The following is a 16842-nucleotide window of genomic DNA, read 5'->3' as shown; positions in this document are numbered from 1 at the left end:
TACTGGCGTTACTTCTTTAGACTGTGAGCAACAATTCCACCTGTCCTGTCCATCTTCTCTTGTAAAGATGGTTTACAGCAAATAGTGACTCTGTAACTTTATACCAAATTTCATAGCACTGTGTAATATGTTTGTATTTTGTAACTAAAGGATAAGATCAGACAGACACACAGTTTTCTGTTTCCGACATAGCCACTAATACACGTTTATTGCTTGAGGAAGAATATTGCTATTACAAGACCAATGTATTTTGTAATATATCCCCACTTGGTTTGTAATAGTTTAGGGTGAGAGGCCATAGGTTGAAAAGGTTGTGCATATTGTTAATATTCCCTGATTATTTTTTCTGCATATATATATATATAAACATTTGCATATGACATTTCTATGGACCAGACTGACCACAAACTCACCTGTTTTTGCTTCTGTTTTGCTTTAGGGAAAAAAAAGATCACATTGATATGTATAACTAATTAGTTAAAATGCATCACATTACATATGGAGTAAATTTAATTTCACCAAATCAATCAGTTTTTCTCCCTAGTCTGGCTTATTTTCATTATGTGAAATATGTAATAACTAATGGCAATCTATCTCCGTATTTCAACATTTCAAGAGAAAAGTTTTACACTAATAAAGTTTTCTTGGTAAGAAGAAAATTGTCTGTCTTGTAAATTGTCTGTTTGTAAAAGGGGGTCTTTGATTTCCATTTTTAAATCTCCTATTTGGTGGCATTAAATCCATAATTTGCAGGCTTTGCCAGGCTTTTATTTCCTATTTGAAGATAATTATGCTTTTCACCCGTGCTTGTAAGGATTAGGGAAGGCAACAGATCAGACAGCTTCAGAGCAAGAATTAATGAAGCATCAGGCAGACCAATCATATCCTAGTTAGCTCAGAAAGGACATATTTCCTAGTCTGTGCACAAACAATAGCAGATAGATATATCTCAGTGTGGGCTGATATTGTTAGCTGCATGGGTATTTAATCTTAACAATGGTTTGTAATAACTAATTCAGCTGAGCTATGACAGCAGGGTGATAGGAATAATTGCCTTATTGTCACAAAAGTCTAACAATGTATGGCTTGTTTTAAAAATGTTATTGACTGTTCTATATAATATGTTTATTTTAGTTAAACTTCACATTATATTCATTCCTAAAATGTACTTAGAATAATGGGTTAAAAGGGAGCTGCAGGGGCTATACAAACATCAAATACTATCAGTGGGTTCATATTAACTTTCCAGTTCTGTCAGACTTTACCCAAAGAGCTCATAACTAACGGCTAGATTACGAGTTTTGCGGTATGGGTGAAAAAGCAGCGTTAAGGCTCATAACACTGCTTTTTCACTACCGCTGGTATTACGAGTCTTACAGGTTTAGGGGTACCGCACACTTTTTTGGCCGTAACGCAAATTAACTTACACAATTTGACTTCCATAGCGCCGATATTACAAGCTTTTTCAGGGAGGCCAAAAAGTGAGTGGTACAGCCTATCCCGCAAGATTCGTAACGCAATCTAAAGTCAGTAGTTATGAGTTTTACGCTACAAAGCTGTAGCATAAAACTCATAACTAAAGTGTTAAAAAGTACACTAACACCCATAAACTACCTATTAACCCCTAAACCAAGGCCCTCCCGCATCACAAACACTAAAATAAAATTATTAATCTCTAATCTGCCACTCCGGACATCGCCACCAGTAGAATAAACATATTAACCCCTAAACCGCCGCACTCCCACATCGCAAACACTAGTTAAATATTATTAACCCCTAATCTGCTGTCCCTAACATCGCCGCAACCTACATTACAGTTATTAACCCTTAATCTGCCGCCCCCAACGTCGCCGCCACTATACTAAAGTTATTAACCCCAAACCTAAGTCTAACCCTAACCCTAACACCCCCTAAATTAAATATAATTAAAATAAATCTAAATAAAACTTACTATCATTACCTAAATAATTCCTATTTAAAACTAAATACTTACCTATAAAATAAACCCTAAGCTAGCTACAATATAACTAATAGTTACATTGTATCTAGCTTAGGGTTTATTTTTATTTTACAGGCAAGTTTGTATTTATTTTACCTAGGTAGAATAGTTACTAAATAGTTATTAACTATTTACTAACTACCTAGCTAAAATAAATACAAATTTACCAGTAAAATAAAACCTAACCTGAGTTACACTAACACGACACTACAATTAAATAAATTACATAAATTAAATAAAATGATCTAAATTACAAAAAACAAACAAACACTAAATTACACAACATAAAAAAAGACAGTATCAGATATTTAAACTAATTACACCTAATCTAATAGCCCTATCAAAATAAAAAAAGCCCCCCAAAAATAAAAAAACCCATAGCCTAAACTACCAATAGCCCTTAAAATGGCCTTTTGCGGGGCATTGCCCCAAAGAAATCGGCTCTTTTACCTGTAAAAAAAAATACAAACAACCCCCCAAAAGTAAAACCCATCACCCACACAACCAACCCCTTAAATAAAATCCTAACTAAAAAAACCTAAGCTCCCCATTGCCCTGAAAAGTGCATTTGTATGGGCATTGCCCTTAAAAGGGCATTTAGCTCTTTTTCAATTGCCCAAACCCTAAGCTAAAAATAAAACCCACCCAATAAACCATTAAAAAAGCCTAACACTAACCCCCAAAGATCCACTTACAATTTTGAAGACCGGACAATCATTCTCAACTAAGCCTGGAGAAGTCTTCATCCAAGCCGGCAGAAGTGGTCCTCAAAAGACGGGCAGAAGTCTTCATCCAGACGGCATCTTCTATCTTCAACCTTCCGACGTGGAGCGGCTCCATCTTCAAGACATCCGGCGCTGAGCATCCTCTTCAATTGAAGTCTTCTTCCCGAATGAAGGTTCCTTTAATTGATGTCATCCAAGATGGCGTCCCTTGAATTCCGATTGGCTGAAAGAATTCTATCAGCCAACCGGAATTAAAGGTGAAAAAATCCTATTGGCTTATGCAATCAGCCAATAGGATTGAGCTTGCATTCTATTGGCTGATTGTAACAGCCAATAGAATGCGAGCTCAATCCTATTGGCTGATTGGATCAGCCAATAGGAATGAAGCTCAATCCTATTGGCTGATTGCATCAGCCAATTGGATTTTGTCACCTTTAATTCCGATTGGCTGATAGAATTCTATCAGCCAATCGAAATCTAAGGGACACCATCTTGGATGACGTCACTTAAAGGAACCTTCATTCTGGAAGAAGACTTCAATTGAAGAGGATGCTCTGCGCCGGATGTCTTGAAGATGGAGCCGCTCCGCGTCAGAAGGATGAAGATAGAAGATGCCGCCTGGATGAAGACTTCTGCCCACCTGGAGGACCACTTCTGCCGGCTTGGATGAAGACTTCTCCCGACTTCGTTGAGGACATCTTGCTGCTTGGATGAAGACTTCTCCCGGCTTCGTTGAGGATGGATGTTCGGGCTTCAAAACTGTAAGTGGATCTTCGGGGGTTAGTGTTAGGCTTTTTAAGGGTTTATTGGGTGGGTTTTATTTTTAGCTTAGGGTTTGGGCAATTGAAAAAGAGCTAAATGCCCTTTTAAGGGCAATGCCCATACAAATGCCCTTTTCAGGGCAATGGGGAGCTTAGGTTTTTTTAGTTAGGATTTTATTTAAGGGGTTGGTTGTGTGGGTGATGGGTTTTACTTTTGTGGGTTTTTTTTTGTATTTTAGGTAATTTTATTTAATTTAGGTAATTTATTTAATTGTAGTGTAAGGTTAGGTGTTAGTGTAACTCAGGTTAGGTTTTATATTACAGGAAAATTTGTATTTATTTTAGCTAGGTAGTTAGTAAATAGTTAATAACTATTTAGTAACTATTCTACCTATTTAAAATAAATACAAACTTGCCTGTAAAATAAAAATAAACCCTAAGCTAGATACAATGCAGTGACATGCGGTGAGGTCAGAGGCAAGTGAGGCACTGGCTATGATAGGCCCGAGAAGAAGCCAATATATGAACCATTGTAGTAGCTTAAATTGACGATTAAATTAGCAGGTTGCATAAGGGCAATTAGCATTATTTACAACACACGCATACACACGCAAAAAAGCAACAAAAATTGCAATATACTTTATTTATTTTGCCCCCTTTTTCAAGAACAGAAAGAGACCGTTGTACTATGGGTTAATAAGAAATGTGACTTGATTTGGCCAATTTACACAATGATTGCCACAGGGGGAGCTCTATTCAAATTTCAACCTAAAGATATTTAGCTGCTAATCACATATTAATCCTAAATTCCTAACAGAAAACTGCCAAAACATTCACAAGATGGCGGCTCATTCTGTAAAATTTATTTAGTAAGCAGAGAAGATTTCAGAAGCAATAGCAATATTGAATTTGCAAGCAAAGAAAATAAATAATTAAAGTGAATTTCACTTTAATTATTTATTTTCTTTGCTTGCAAATTCAATGTTGCTACTGAAATCCTCTCTGCTTACTAAATTAATTTTACAGAATGAGCAGCCATCTTGTGATTTTGTGCACAGTAAATTTTTAATATATTATAAGGCAGAGTAGTAGCCTCCCCAGTCCCCCTCTGATGTTAAACTTTGTGTATGACCCGGTCAGTGTTGTAACTTGCTATGCTATGTTCTCTGGCTGCTTACTAAATATAATGAGCAGCCATCTTGTGATTTTGTGCACATTAATATATTATAACCTTAGGCAGAGAAGTGGCTGCCCCCCCTCTGATGTTAAACTTTGTGTCTCACCTGGTCAGTGTTGTAACTTGCTATACTATCTTCTCTGCTTACTAAATAAATTTTACAGAATGTTTAGCCATCTTGTGATTTTGTGCACATTAAAGGGACAGTTTACTCAAAAATTTTCTCCCCTTTAATTTGTTCCCAATGATCCACTTTACCTGCTGGAGTGTATTAAATTGTTTACAAGTAGCTCCTTTACCCATATATTGGCATTTGAAATTGTTAATTTAGCATGTGGTATCCCCACCTATTCTGAAAGTTTGTGGCCGCGCGTACCAGCTATAGATAAGCTTTGTAAACACAGCCAGCAGAAGAAATTACACTCCCAGTGTGTTAAAGCAGAGATAAGGCAATAAAATGTTGATTTTCCATTGTTCTCTCAAAGTATTGGGGATTGTTTTAAGGACAGATATAAGATAAAGAAGCAGGTATATGTGCACAATGTGATACAGTAATGAGATCTGATTATACCTACAAGCTCAACCTATTTTATTAGGTTGTGGCTTCAAAACACAAAATCAGAGCTTTAATATACAGAAATAAACCTTAAAAAGCTAATTTTCATACATTTTTTACTCTGCAGTTGGTAAAAAAGCAATTGTAAACACATTAAGGGAAAAACTATTTTACAGTATACTATCCCTTTAAATATTATAGGCAGAGACGTGGCTGCCCCCTCTGATGTTAAACTTTAAGTGTCTGACCGTCACGGTCAGACACTTAAAGTTTAACATCAGAGGGGGCAGCCACTTCTCTGCCTTAATATATTTTACTGCAGTGTGTTCACAAAATCACAAGATGGCTAAACATTCTGTAAAATTTATTTAGTAAGCAGAGAAGATAGCATAGCAACTAGCAAGTTACAACACTGACCAGGTCAGACACAAAGTTTAACATCAGAGGGGACAGCCACTTCTCTGCCTAGAATATATTAATGTGCACAAAATCACAAGATGGCTGCTCATTCTGTAAAATATATTTAGTAAGCAGCCAGAGAACAAGAACATAGCATAGCAGCAAGTTACAAAACTGACCGGGTCAGACACAAAGTTTTACATCAGAGGGGGAGGCCACTACTCTGCCTAATGCCTATAGTATAATATTAATGTGCACTAAATCACAAGATGGCTGCTCATTCTGTAAAATATATTTATTAAGCAGTTAGAGAACATAGCATAGCAGCAAGTTACAACACTGACCGGGTCACAAACAAAGTTTTACATCAGAGGGGGAGGCCACTACTCTGCCTAATGCCTATAATATATTATTAATGTGCACTAAATCACAAGATGGCTGCTCATTAAAATATATTTATTAAGCAGCCAGAGAGAGAACATACCATAGCAACTTGCAAGTTTTGCTTAATAAATGTATTTTGTGTATGACCCGGTCAGTGTTGTAAGTTACAACACTGACCGGGTCATACACAAAATACATTAATTAAGCAAATAAGCAGAGAAGAGGATGTCAGACTGAGTCACAACACATTGACAGTCACGGTCACACAGGCACTTCAAATTTAACATAAGAGCAGCAGATGGGGGGGGGGGCACTACCCGGCGTATTTTCTCACAACCACAAGCCTCACAATAAATTATAATATAACAGCTTACAGCACGATCATCACACGATCACACGATGGCATGGCTTGTCATTCTGATGACTTACTTGTGTGACAGTGTGACGGACTTGGCGACGACGGCTCCTTCCTTAGTCAGGTGACAGGTCAGGCAGGACCAGGGGGCAGCAGCTGCGATATGCGGTGCCGGTTAGCTCAGGCAGGCTCCTCCACTCCACTTGCCACTAACAATGACGTGACAGTCAGACTCCCAAACAGGCAGGAATGAGTGGCACTGACTGTTGTTCCCGCGCCGCCACGCCGTCAGACTGCTCCTTCCTTGAGCATGCACAGTAGACACCGGGCCCGGCATAGACAGTAGTGAGCAGAGCCAGGGAGTCAACACCGGTGTTGATTGGATGAGCCGGTCTCCCAGGGAACAGTCGAGGCCTCATTAGAGATGCCTCATATAACACTTTTCTCAGCCGCGCTGCTCCTGCAAATCACCACCGGGTGATGCTGCAGAGCAGCTAGATATAAAAATACATGTAAAATATTGTGCAATAGAGAAACACAAGAACCCAGTGCCCCTCTATTGCGCAATATTATAGTTTGAAATTTAAAAAAAAAATTTTAGCATTTTTTTTTTTTAATAAAATTCTATATTTGTTTTTCTTTTGCCCCAAATGGCAGGTGCGGCACTGCCTCACCTGCCTCCTATGAGTGCACGTCACTGAATGTAACTATTTGTTATACAGTAGCTAGCTAAGGGTTTATTTTACAGGTAAGTATTTAGTTTTTAATAGGAATTATTTAGGTAATGATAGTATTTTTTATTTAGATTTATTTTAATTATTTTTCAGTTAGGGGGTGTTAGGGTTAGACTTAGGTTTAGGGGTTAATAAATTTAGTATAGTGGCGGCGATGTTGGGGACGGCAGATTAGGGGTTAATAAATGTAGGTAGGTGGCGGCGATGTTAGGGGCGGCAGATTAGGGGTTAATAATATTTAACTAGTGTTTGCGATGCAGGAGTGTGGTGGTTTAGGGTTTAATATGTTTATTATAGTGGCGGCGACGTTGGGGGTGGCAGATTAAGGGTTAATAAGTGTAGGTAGGTTGCGGCGACATTGGGGGTGGGAGATTAGGGGTTAATAAATATAATTTCAGCGTCGGCGATGTTGGGGTAGCAGATTAGGGGTTAATAAGTATAATGTAGGTGTCAGCGATGTCGGGCGGCAGATTAGGGGTTAATAAGTATAATGTAGGTGTCGGTGATGTCGGGGGCGGCAGATTAGGGGGTAATAAGTGTAAGATTAGGGGTGTTTAAACTCGGGGTTCATGTTAGGGTGTTAGGTGTAAACATAAATTTTATTTCCCCATATGAATAAATGGGGCTGCGTTACGGAGCTCTATGCTGATTTTTTGCAGTTGTTAGACTTTTTTTCAGCCGGCTCTCCCCATTGATGTCTATGGGGAAATCGTGCACGAGCACGTAAAACCAGTTCACCGCGGCTTTCAGCAGCGCTGCTATTGGAGTGCGGCATGGAGCTCAATTTTGCTCTATGCTCACTTCTTGCCTGATAATGCCTGGTTTTTGTAAACCTGTAATACCAGCGCTGTAGGGAAGTGAGAGGTGCAATAACATGCAAGTTAGCACCGCACCCCTCATAATGCAAAACTCGTAATCTAGCTGTAAGTTTGCTATTCTCTGTATTATACGAGGACAAAATGTCAAAAGCCAACTCCAGTACCTCTAATTCCAACTGCTGCTATGTTATTTATGCAGCTGATTCAATAATGCTCATTCATCTCTCCATATTTTAGTGAATCAGTTTCATAAAATAACACTGGTAGGCCTAGAGTAGGGATCAGTGACATAAATGAGTATTGTTCCAAAGTAATGCTAAAAAATGACCAAGTGTGCCAGACACATTATTATTATTATTGTTGTTGTAGTGGTTGTTGTTATTAGCAGACATTAGATTTCAGACCCCGGTCCTGCAGCTCCTGCCAGTCCAACCCACTCATATCAGATCTAAGACCCCAGGTACTGCAGGCCCTCTGTCAGTCCCACACCCACATCAGATCTCAAACTCCAGGTCCTGCATCCCCTGTCTGTCCCACCAGCCCACATCAGACATCAGATCCCAACCTCCAGGTCCTGCATCCCCTGTCTGTCCCACGCACCCACATCAGACATCAGATGTCACAGTACATGTTGGCATTCATGGTTCCCTCAATGAACTGTAGCTCCCCAGTGCCGGCATGCACTCATGCAGGCCCAGACCATGACACTCCCACCACCATGCTTGACTGTAGGCAAGATACTACTCCGTCCTCACCTGGTTGCCGCCACACAAGCTTGACACCATCTGAACCAAATAAGTTTATCTTGGTCTCATCAGACCACAGGACATGGTTTCAGTAATCCATGTCCTTAGTCTGCTTGTCTTCAGCAAACAGTTAGCAGGCTTTCTTGTGCATCCTCTTTAGAAGAGGCTTCCTTTTGGGACGACAGCCATGCAGACCAATTCGGTGCAGTGTGCGGCGTATTGTCTGAGCAATGACAGGCTGACCCCCCACCCCTTCAACCTCTGCAGCAATGCTGGCAGCATGCATACGTCTATTTCCCAAAGACAACCTCTGGATATGAAGCTGAGCATGTGCACTCAACTTCTTTGGTCGACCATGGTTAGGCCTGTTCTGAGTGGAACCTGTCCTATGAAACCACTGTATGGTCTTGCCCACCGTGCTGCAGCTCAGTTTCAGGATCTTGGCAATCTTCTTATAGCCCAGGCCATCTTTATGTAGAGCAACAATTATTTTTTTCAGATCCTAAGAGTTCTTTGGCATGAGGTGCCATGTTGAACTTCCAGTGACCAGTATGAGAGAATGTGAAAGTGATTACACCAAATTTAACACACCTGCTCCCCATTCACACCTGAGACCTTGTAACACTAACGAGTCACATGACACCGGGGAGGGAAAATGTCCCTAATTTGTTTAGACAGTTTAGACATTAATGGCTGGGTGTTGAGTCATTTTGAGGGGACAGCAAATTTACACTGTTATACAGGCTGTACACTCACTACTTTACATTGTAGCAAAGTGTAATTTCATCAGTGTTGTCACATGAAAAGATATAATAAAATATTTACAAAAATGTGAGGTGTGTACTCACTTTTGTGAGATACTGTATATATATATATATATATATATATATATATATATATATATATATATATATATATATATATATATATATATATATATATATATATATATATATATATATAACAAATGAAGAAAGTGGACAATCCAGGGCAAGTTAAAAACGATATCTTTTATTTACCAACGATAAAAGGGTCCAGGAGGGTCCATATACAGGTTAGCAAGGCAACACAGGCAAACTGAAAGCTAACATGTTTCGGCTATACAGCCGTAATCATAGCTAATTCAGTATACCTGTGGTGCCTTTTTAAAAGCAAAACAAGAAAATAATTGGTCAATCAATACAACCAATGCCTGTGAAGCCTAGCCACCACCTTTATGATTAACCCTTAATGCAGAATCAGTCTCATTCAACAATTCTAAGTAATAAGATTGGATATAGGGAGTCCAATAAAGATAGTATTAAAGTGTTATGTAACATAATACACTTAAATAAACATATAAAACTAATAAATACATACATGATAAAGTATAACAAATATATATAAGCAAAATAGTTCAAACAATCAAATGTTCATCATGTTTATCATTATTATCATAAAACTTTGCAAAATGCAAAATGTTTTGCAAATACCCTAAAAAGGAGAGAAATATACACACCAATTTAACAGTGCAAAATGTTTTGCAAATACCCTAAAAAGGAGAGAAATATACACACCAATTTAACAGTGCAAAATGTTTTGCAAATACCCTAAAAAGGAGAGAAATATACACACCAATTTAACAGTGCAAAATGTTTTGCAAATACCCTAAAAAGGAGAGAAATATACACACCAATTTAACAGTGCAAAATGTTTTGCAAATACCCTAAAAAGGAGAGAAATATACACACCAATTTAACAGTGCAAAATGTTTTGCAAATACCCTAAAAAGGAGAGAAATATACACACCAATTTAACAGTGCAAAATGTTTTGCAAATACCCTAAAAAGGAGAGAAATATACACACCAATTTAACAGTGCAAAATGTTTTGCAAATACCCTAGGAAGGAGAGAGAGAAATATACACACTAATGCAAATAATCCAAAAATAAGGCTAACAAATGCCGGTACAAAAGTGTACAGCGTAGATCACCTGTTTACTGTCTAACTCAAACACACACATATATATATATATATATATATATATATATATATATATATATATATATATATATATCTCAGATGGCAGCAAAAATATCCAAAAATGTTTCCCTATAATTTGTGACATTACACACCATATTAAAAATGGCGTGAATGAATATAGAATTACATACATATTACTACATGCAACTAACTTGTTAAAAAATGTTGTGTCACAAATATAGAGATCATTCTTGGTTGACAGCAATAAGACCAAGTGGTCATATTAATATAGACTACGTGCACCAAACCAAGTTCCCAATTGGAACAAGGTTCTAAGACCAACTAAACTGACCGCCCATCTAGTAAGTATCCCAGAGGTGGTAAAGTTATATTACATGAGGGCCAATATGCCCTTAAGGTTCCTTATTTTTATTTACTTGCATATAGTTAGTTCAAATATACCAAGAATGATGGTGGTGGCTAGGCTTCACAGGCATTGGTTGTATTGATTGACCAATTATTTTCTTGTTTTGCTTTTAAAAAGGCACCACAGGTATACTGAATTAGCTATGATTACGGCTGTATAGCCGAAACATGTTAGCTTTCAGTTTGCCTGTGTTGCCTTGCTAACCTGTATATGGACCCTCCTGGACCCTTTTATCGTTGGTAAATAAAAGATATCGTTTTTAACTTGCCCTGGATTGTCCGCTTTCTTCATTTGTTCTACATTGCCTGAAAATCCAGGGGCAGAATGGGAGCATGGTGACTCTCTCACACATTCACATTTAGAAGCAGTAACAATTTGGGCGCATATCACGGCTGTTTGTTGTCTGCGTCGGGGCTGCCTGGACACGCCCCCTTCTCTCCCTCCTCTCTCCCTCCCACTCCAACTGGCGAGCGGAGCACATGACGTGTGCGTACAGTGGATACCTGAGCAAGTTTTCGGAGGTATGAGGAAGTGACCCCGCGGCTCGGACACACTACGGAGCGGTAAGGAATGCATGGCTGTTGTTGCTGGAGCACCAGGTTGCTCGCATTTTACTTGCAATTCCTACCGAGTGTGTGCACTTTAATGCTTAAAGCTGTATGTCACATGAAACGTTATATCTGATGCTATTTGATTGTTTGGGAGAGACTGCCATTCTATAAATCCGTTTTGGGACACTGCTATCTGTGGATACAATTGGGTAGATTTGTTTGTTTTGTCTACCATACACAAGTGAGAACTTTATACAACAGTTCCGTACCTTTTGGCTCAGTAAAAAACTTTCTTACACTGGACTATATATATATATATATATATATATATATGTATTTACAATAAAAAGTGCATTATCCTGTAAGTGAATAGCATTGGAATGTGAAATATCTACAGTACATACTGTATATAGTAAAAAAAAGTAAATTTATGCTTACCTGATAAATTAATTTCTTCTACGATATGAAGAGTCCACGGATTTCATCCTTACTTATGGGATTTATCCTCCTGCTAACAGGAAGTGGCAAAGAGCACCACAGCAGAGCTGTATATATCGCTCCTCCCTTCCCTCCACCTCCAGTCATTTGACCGAAGTTAGGAAGAGAAAGGAAAAGCCAAAGGTGCAGAGGTGACTGAAGTTTACAAAAAAAAAATATAATCTAAATCTGTCTTAAAAATGACAGGGTGGGCCGTGGACTCGTCATATCATAGAAGAAATTAATTTATCAGGTAAGTATAAATTTACTTTTCTTCTACAAGATATGACGAGTCCACGAATTTCATCCTTACTTGTGGGATACAATACCAAAGCTACAGGACACGGATGAAAGGGAGGGACAAGACAGGAACCTAAACAGAAGGCACCACTGCTTGAAGAACCTTTCTCCCAAAACCAGCCTCAGAAGAAGCAAAAGTATCAAATTTGGAAAATTTAGAAAAAGTGTGAAGAGACGACCAAAGTGCAGCCTTGCAAATCTGTTCAACAGAAGCATCAATTTTAAATGCCCATGAGGAAGCCACAGCCCTAGTAGAATGAGCCGTAATTCTTTAAGGAGGCTGCTGTCCAGCAGTCTCATACGCCAGACGGATGATACTCTTCAGCCAAAAAGAAAGAGAGGTAGCCGTAGCTTTCTGACCCCTGCGATTTCCAGAAAAAACAATGAATAATGAAGATGATTGACGAAAATCCTTAGTCGTCTGCAAGTAAAACTTCAAGGCACGGACCACGTCCAGGTTATGCAACATACGCTCCTTCTTAGAAGAAGGGTTAGGACATAATGAAGGAACAACAATTTCCTGATTAATATTCTTATTAGAAACAACCTTAGAAAGGAAACCAGGTAAAACCACCTTATCAGAGTGGAAGATAAAATAAGGCGAATCAAATTGTAATGCTGAAAGAAATAGCAACCAAAAACAAAACTTTCCAAGATAACAGCTTAATATCTATGGAATGCATGGGTTCAAACTTTCCAAGATAACAGCTTAATATCTATGGAATGCATGGGTTCAAACCGAACCCCTTGAAGAACATTAAGAACTAAATTCAAACTCCAGGGTGGAGCAATTGGTCTAAACACAGGCTTAATTCTGGTTAAAGCCTGACAAAAAGACTGAACGTCTGGAACATCTGCCAAACGTTTGTGTAGCAAAATTGACAAAGCAGAAATTTGTCCCTTTAAGGAACTCGCTGATAACCCTTTCTCCAATCCATCTTGGAGAAAAGACAGAATCCTGGGAATCCTAACCTTACTCCATGAGTAGCCCTTGGATTCACACCAAAAAAGATATTTACGCCATATCTTATGATAGATTTTTCTAGTGACAGGCTTACGTGCCTGAATCAAAGTATCAATGACCGCATCAGAGAATCCCCGCTTAGATAAAATCAAGCGTTCAATCTCCAAGCAGTCAGCTGCAGAGAAATTAGATTTGGATGTTGGAAAGGACCTTGAATGAGAAGGTCCTGTCTCACTGGAAGTTTCCATGGAGGCAGAGAAGACATGTCCACTAGATCTGCATACCAAGTCCTGCGTGGCCACGCAAGCGGGATTAGAATTACTGAAGCTCTCTCCTGTTTGATCCGAGCAGTCACCCAGGGAAGGACAGGAAACGGTGGAAACACATAAGCTAGGTTGAACGACCAAGGCACTGCCAAGGCATCTATTACGCCATCAGATCCAATTCCGGTCTGCCCCATCGGAGAATCAGAGAGGCAAATACCTCCGGATGGAGTTCCCACTCCCCCGGATGAAAAAACGGTCTGCTTAAAAAGTCCGCTTCCCAGTTGTCCACTACTGGGATGTAGATTGCTGACAGATGACAAGAGTGGGTCTCCGCCCATCGTATTATCTTGGATACTTCTGTCATCGCTAAGGAACTCCTCGTTCCTCCCTGATGATTGATGTAAGCCACAGTCATGATGTTGTCCGACTGGAATCTGATGAATTTGGCCGAAGCCAACTGAGGCCACGCCTGAAGCGCATTGAATATTGCTCTCAATTCCAGAATATTGATTGGAAGTAGAGACACCCTGAGCCTTCAGGGAATTCCAGACTGCACCCAGGCCTAGTAGACTGGTGTCAGTTGTCACTATCACCCACGAGGGTCTGCGGAAACACGTCCCCTGGGACAGATGATCCGGCAACAATCACCAAAGAAGAGAGTTTATGGTCACTTGATCCAGATTTATCGGAGGAGATAAATTTGTATAGTCCCCATTCCACTGTCCAAGCATGCACAGTTGCAGTGGTCTGAGATGAAACTGAGCAAATGGAATGATGTCCATTGCCGCCACCATCAATCAAATTACCTCCATACACTGAGCTACTGATGGCCAAGGATTGGACTGAAGGGCTTGTCAAGTATTTCGAATTTTTGACTTTCTGACCTCCGTCAGAAAAATCTTCATTGCTATAGAATCTATCAGAGTTCCCAAGAAGGGAACCTTTGTCTGTGGAATTAGTGAACTCTTTTCTAGATTCACCTTCCAACCGTGAGTTCTCAGAAAGGACAACACTGTGTCTGTATGAGACTTTGTTAGATGATAAGTCGACGCCTGAATCAAGATATCGTCCAGATAAGGCGCCACTGCTATGCCCCGCGGCCTGAGAACTGCCAGAAGGGACCCTAGAACCATTGTGAAGATCCTGGGTGCTGTGGCCAACCCGAAGGGAAGAGCCACGAAATGAAAATGTTTGTCCAGGAAGGCAAACCTTAGTTACTGATGATGATCCTTGTGAATAGGAATATGAAGGTATGCATCCTTCAAGTCCACGGTAGTCATATATTGACCCTCCTGGATCATTGGTAAAATTGTTCGGATAGTCTCCATCTTGAACGATGGGACTCTGAGAAACTTGTTTAGACTCTTGAGATCTAAAATGGGTCTGAAAGTTCCCTCTTTTTTGGGAACCACAAAAAGATTTGAGTAAAACCCTTGCCTCTGTTCCAGTCTTGGAACAGGACAAATTACTCCCATAGTAGAGGTGTCTTTTACACAACGTAAGAACGCCTTTTTATATGGTCTACAGACAATGGTGAAAGAAGAAATCTCCCCCTTGGGAGAAATTCTTTAAATTCCAGTTGATACCCGTGGGTCACAATTTCCAGTGCCCAGGGGTCCTGAACATCTCTTGCCCAAGCCTGGGCAAAGAGAGAAAGTCTGCCCCCTACTAGATACGGTCCCGGATCGGGGGCAGCCCCTTCATGCTGTCTTGGTAGCAGCAGCGAGCTTCTTGGGTTGTTTACCCTTGTTCCAAGCCTGGTTTGGTCTCCAGACGGACTTGGCCTGAGCAAAATTCCCTTCCTGCTTTGTGGAGGAAGAGGAAGAAGGTGGTACTCCTTTAAAGTTCCAAAAGGAACGAAAATGATTTTGTTTACCCCTCATCTTAAAGGGCCACTGTAAGTAAATATTTTCTATGCCTGTTACTAACTAACTACCCCAAATACACTTTTTATCAATAGCATTTCATTAACATATCTCTACCGTATATCAGAAATCTTGTCTGCAAATGTAATTGTTTTCCAAACCCACTCCGTGGGTATCCTTTGCTCTGTACCAATCCGTTTACAATACCTAGGTTTCAAAATGGTGCTTTAAACACAAAGTTATTGGTTTAAGTATTTTGAACACTCAGTGCTGAAAATAGTGGGCAGGATAACGTGACATCATCGGCGAATAAAAGATATAACTTTTAGAACGTTATGAAACTTCGTTTTGGAGAAAATATAGGTCAGTAGGTTTTAATTAATGTTTATTAACTTTAATATGTTAGTTGTTTAGCTTAAAAATTATAACAGAAAGTAATCCTTTAACAGACTTATCCTGAGGTAGAGCGTGACCTTTACCTCCAGTAATGTCAGAGATGATTTCCTTCAACTCAGGCCCGAATAGGGTCTTACCCTTGAAAGGAATAGCCAAGAGCTTTTTACTTAGATGACACATCAGCAGACCACGATTTTAACCATAATGCTCTATGCGCTAAAATGGCAAATTCTGCATTTTTAGCCGCCAACTTAGCAATTTGAAAGGCGGCATCTGTGATAAAAGAATTAGCTAGCTTGAGAGCCTTAATTCTATCTAAAATATCCTCTAAGGGGGTCTCCATTTTATGAGACTCTTCTAAGGCATCAAACCAGAAAGCCGCTGCAGTAGTAACTGGAACAATGCAGGCTGTCAGTTGTAAAAGGAAACCCTGATGAATAAATAACTTCTTTAGAAGACCCTCTAACTTTTTATCCATAGGGTCTTTGAAAGCACAGCTGTCCTCAATAGGAATATACACGGTCTGTCCCACTCCTTCTTAATAATCTCTGAGATTCTCTTAGGAACCGGAAAAACATCAGTGTAAGCGGGTACTTCTAGATATTTATCCATTTTACACCATTTCTCTGGTGGTACCATAATAGGGTCACAGTCATCCAGAGTCGCTAAGACCTCCCGAAGTAACAGGCAGAGGTGTTCTAGCTTAAATTTAAAGGACATGACGTCCGAATCTGTCTGAGGTAACACACTTCCCGATTCTGAAAGTTCTCCCTCAGACAAAATTTCCCTGACCCCCAACTCAGATCCCTGTGAGGGCACATCGGAAATAGCCAACAAAGCATCAGAGGATTCAGTATTCACATTAATTCCTGTCCTACTGCATTTACCCTGTAACACTGGTAACTTAGATAATACCTCTGTAAGGGTAGTCAACATAACTGCAGCCATATCCTGCAGAGTAAAAGAATTAGACGCATTTG

General features: G+C 39.6%; 1 protein-coding gene across 1 annotated transcript in view; it reads right to left on the bottom strand.

The window, feature by feature from the left end:
* CACNB3 (calcium voltage-gated channel auxiliary subunit beta 3) overlaps positions 1-16842 on the bottom strand; it is a 237108-nt gene that overhangs the window by 138054 nt on the left and 82212 nt on the right. Inside the window, exon 6 of the mRNA XM_053705503.1 lies at positions 414-433. Within this exon, the coding sequence (XP_053561478.1) occupies positions 414-433 (20 nt within the window). The remainder of the gene's footprint in view (positions 1-413; positions 434-16842) is intronic.

The sequence above is a fragment of the Bombina bombina genome, chromosome 3 (genome assembly GCF_027579735.1).
Source record: "Bombina bombina isolate aBomBom1 chromosome 3, aBomBom1.pri, whole genome shotgun sequence".
Classification (NCBI taxonomy): Eukaryota; Metazoa; Chordata; class Amphibia; order Anura; family Bombinatoridae; genus Bombina; species Bombina bombina.
This window is presented reverse-complemented; position numbering and strand designations above follow the sequence as displayed.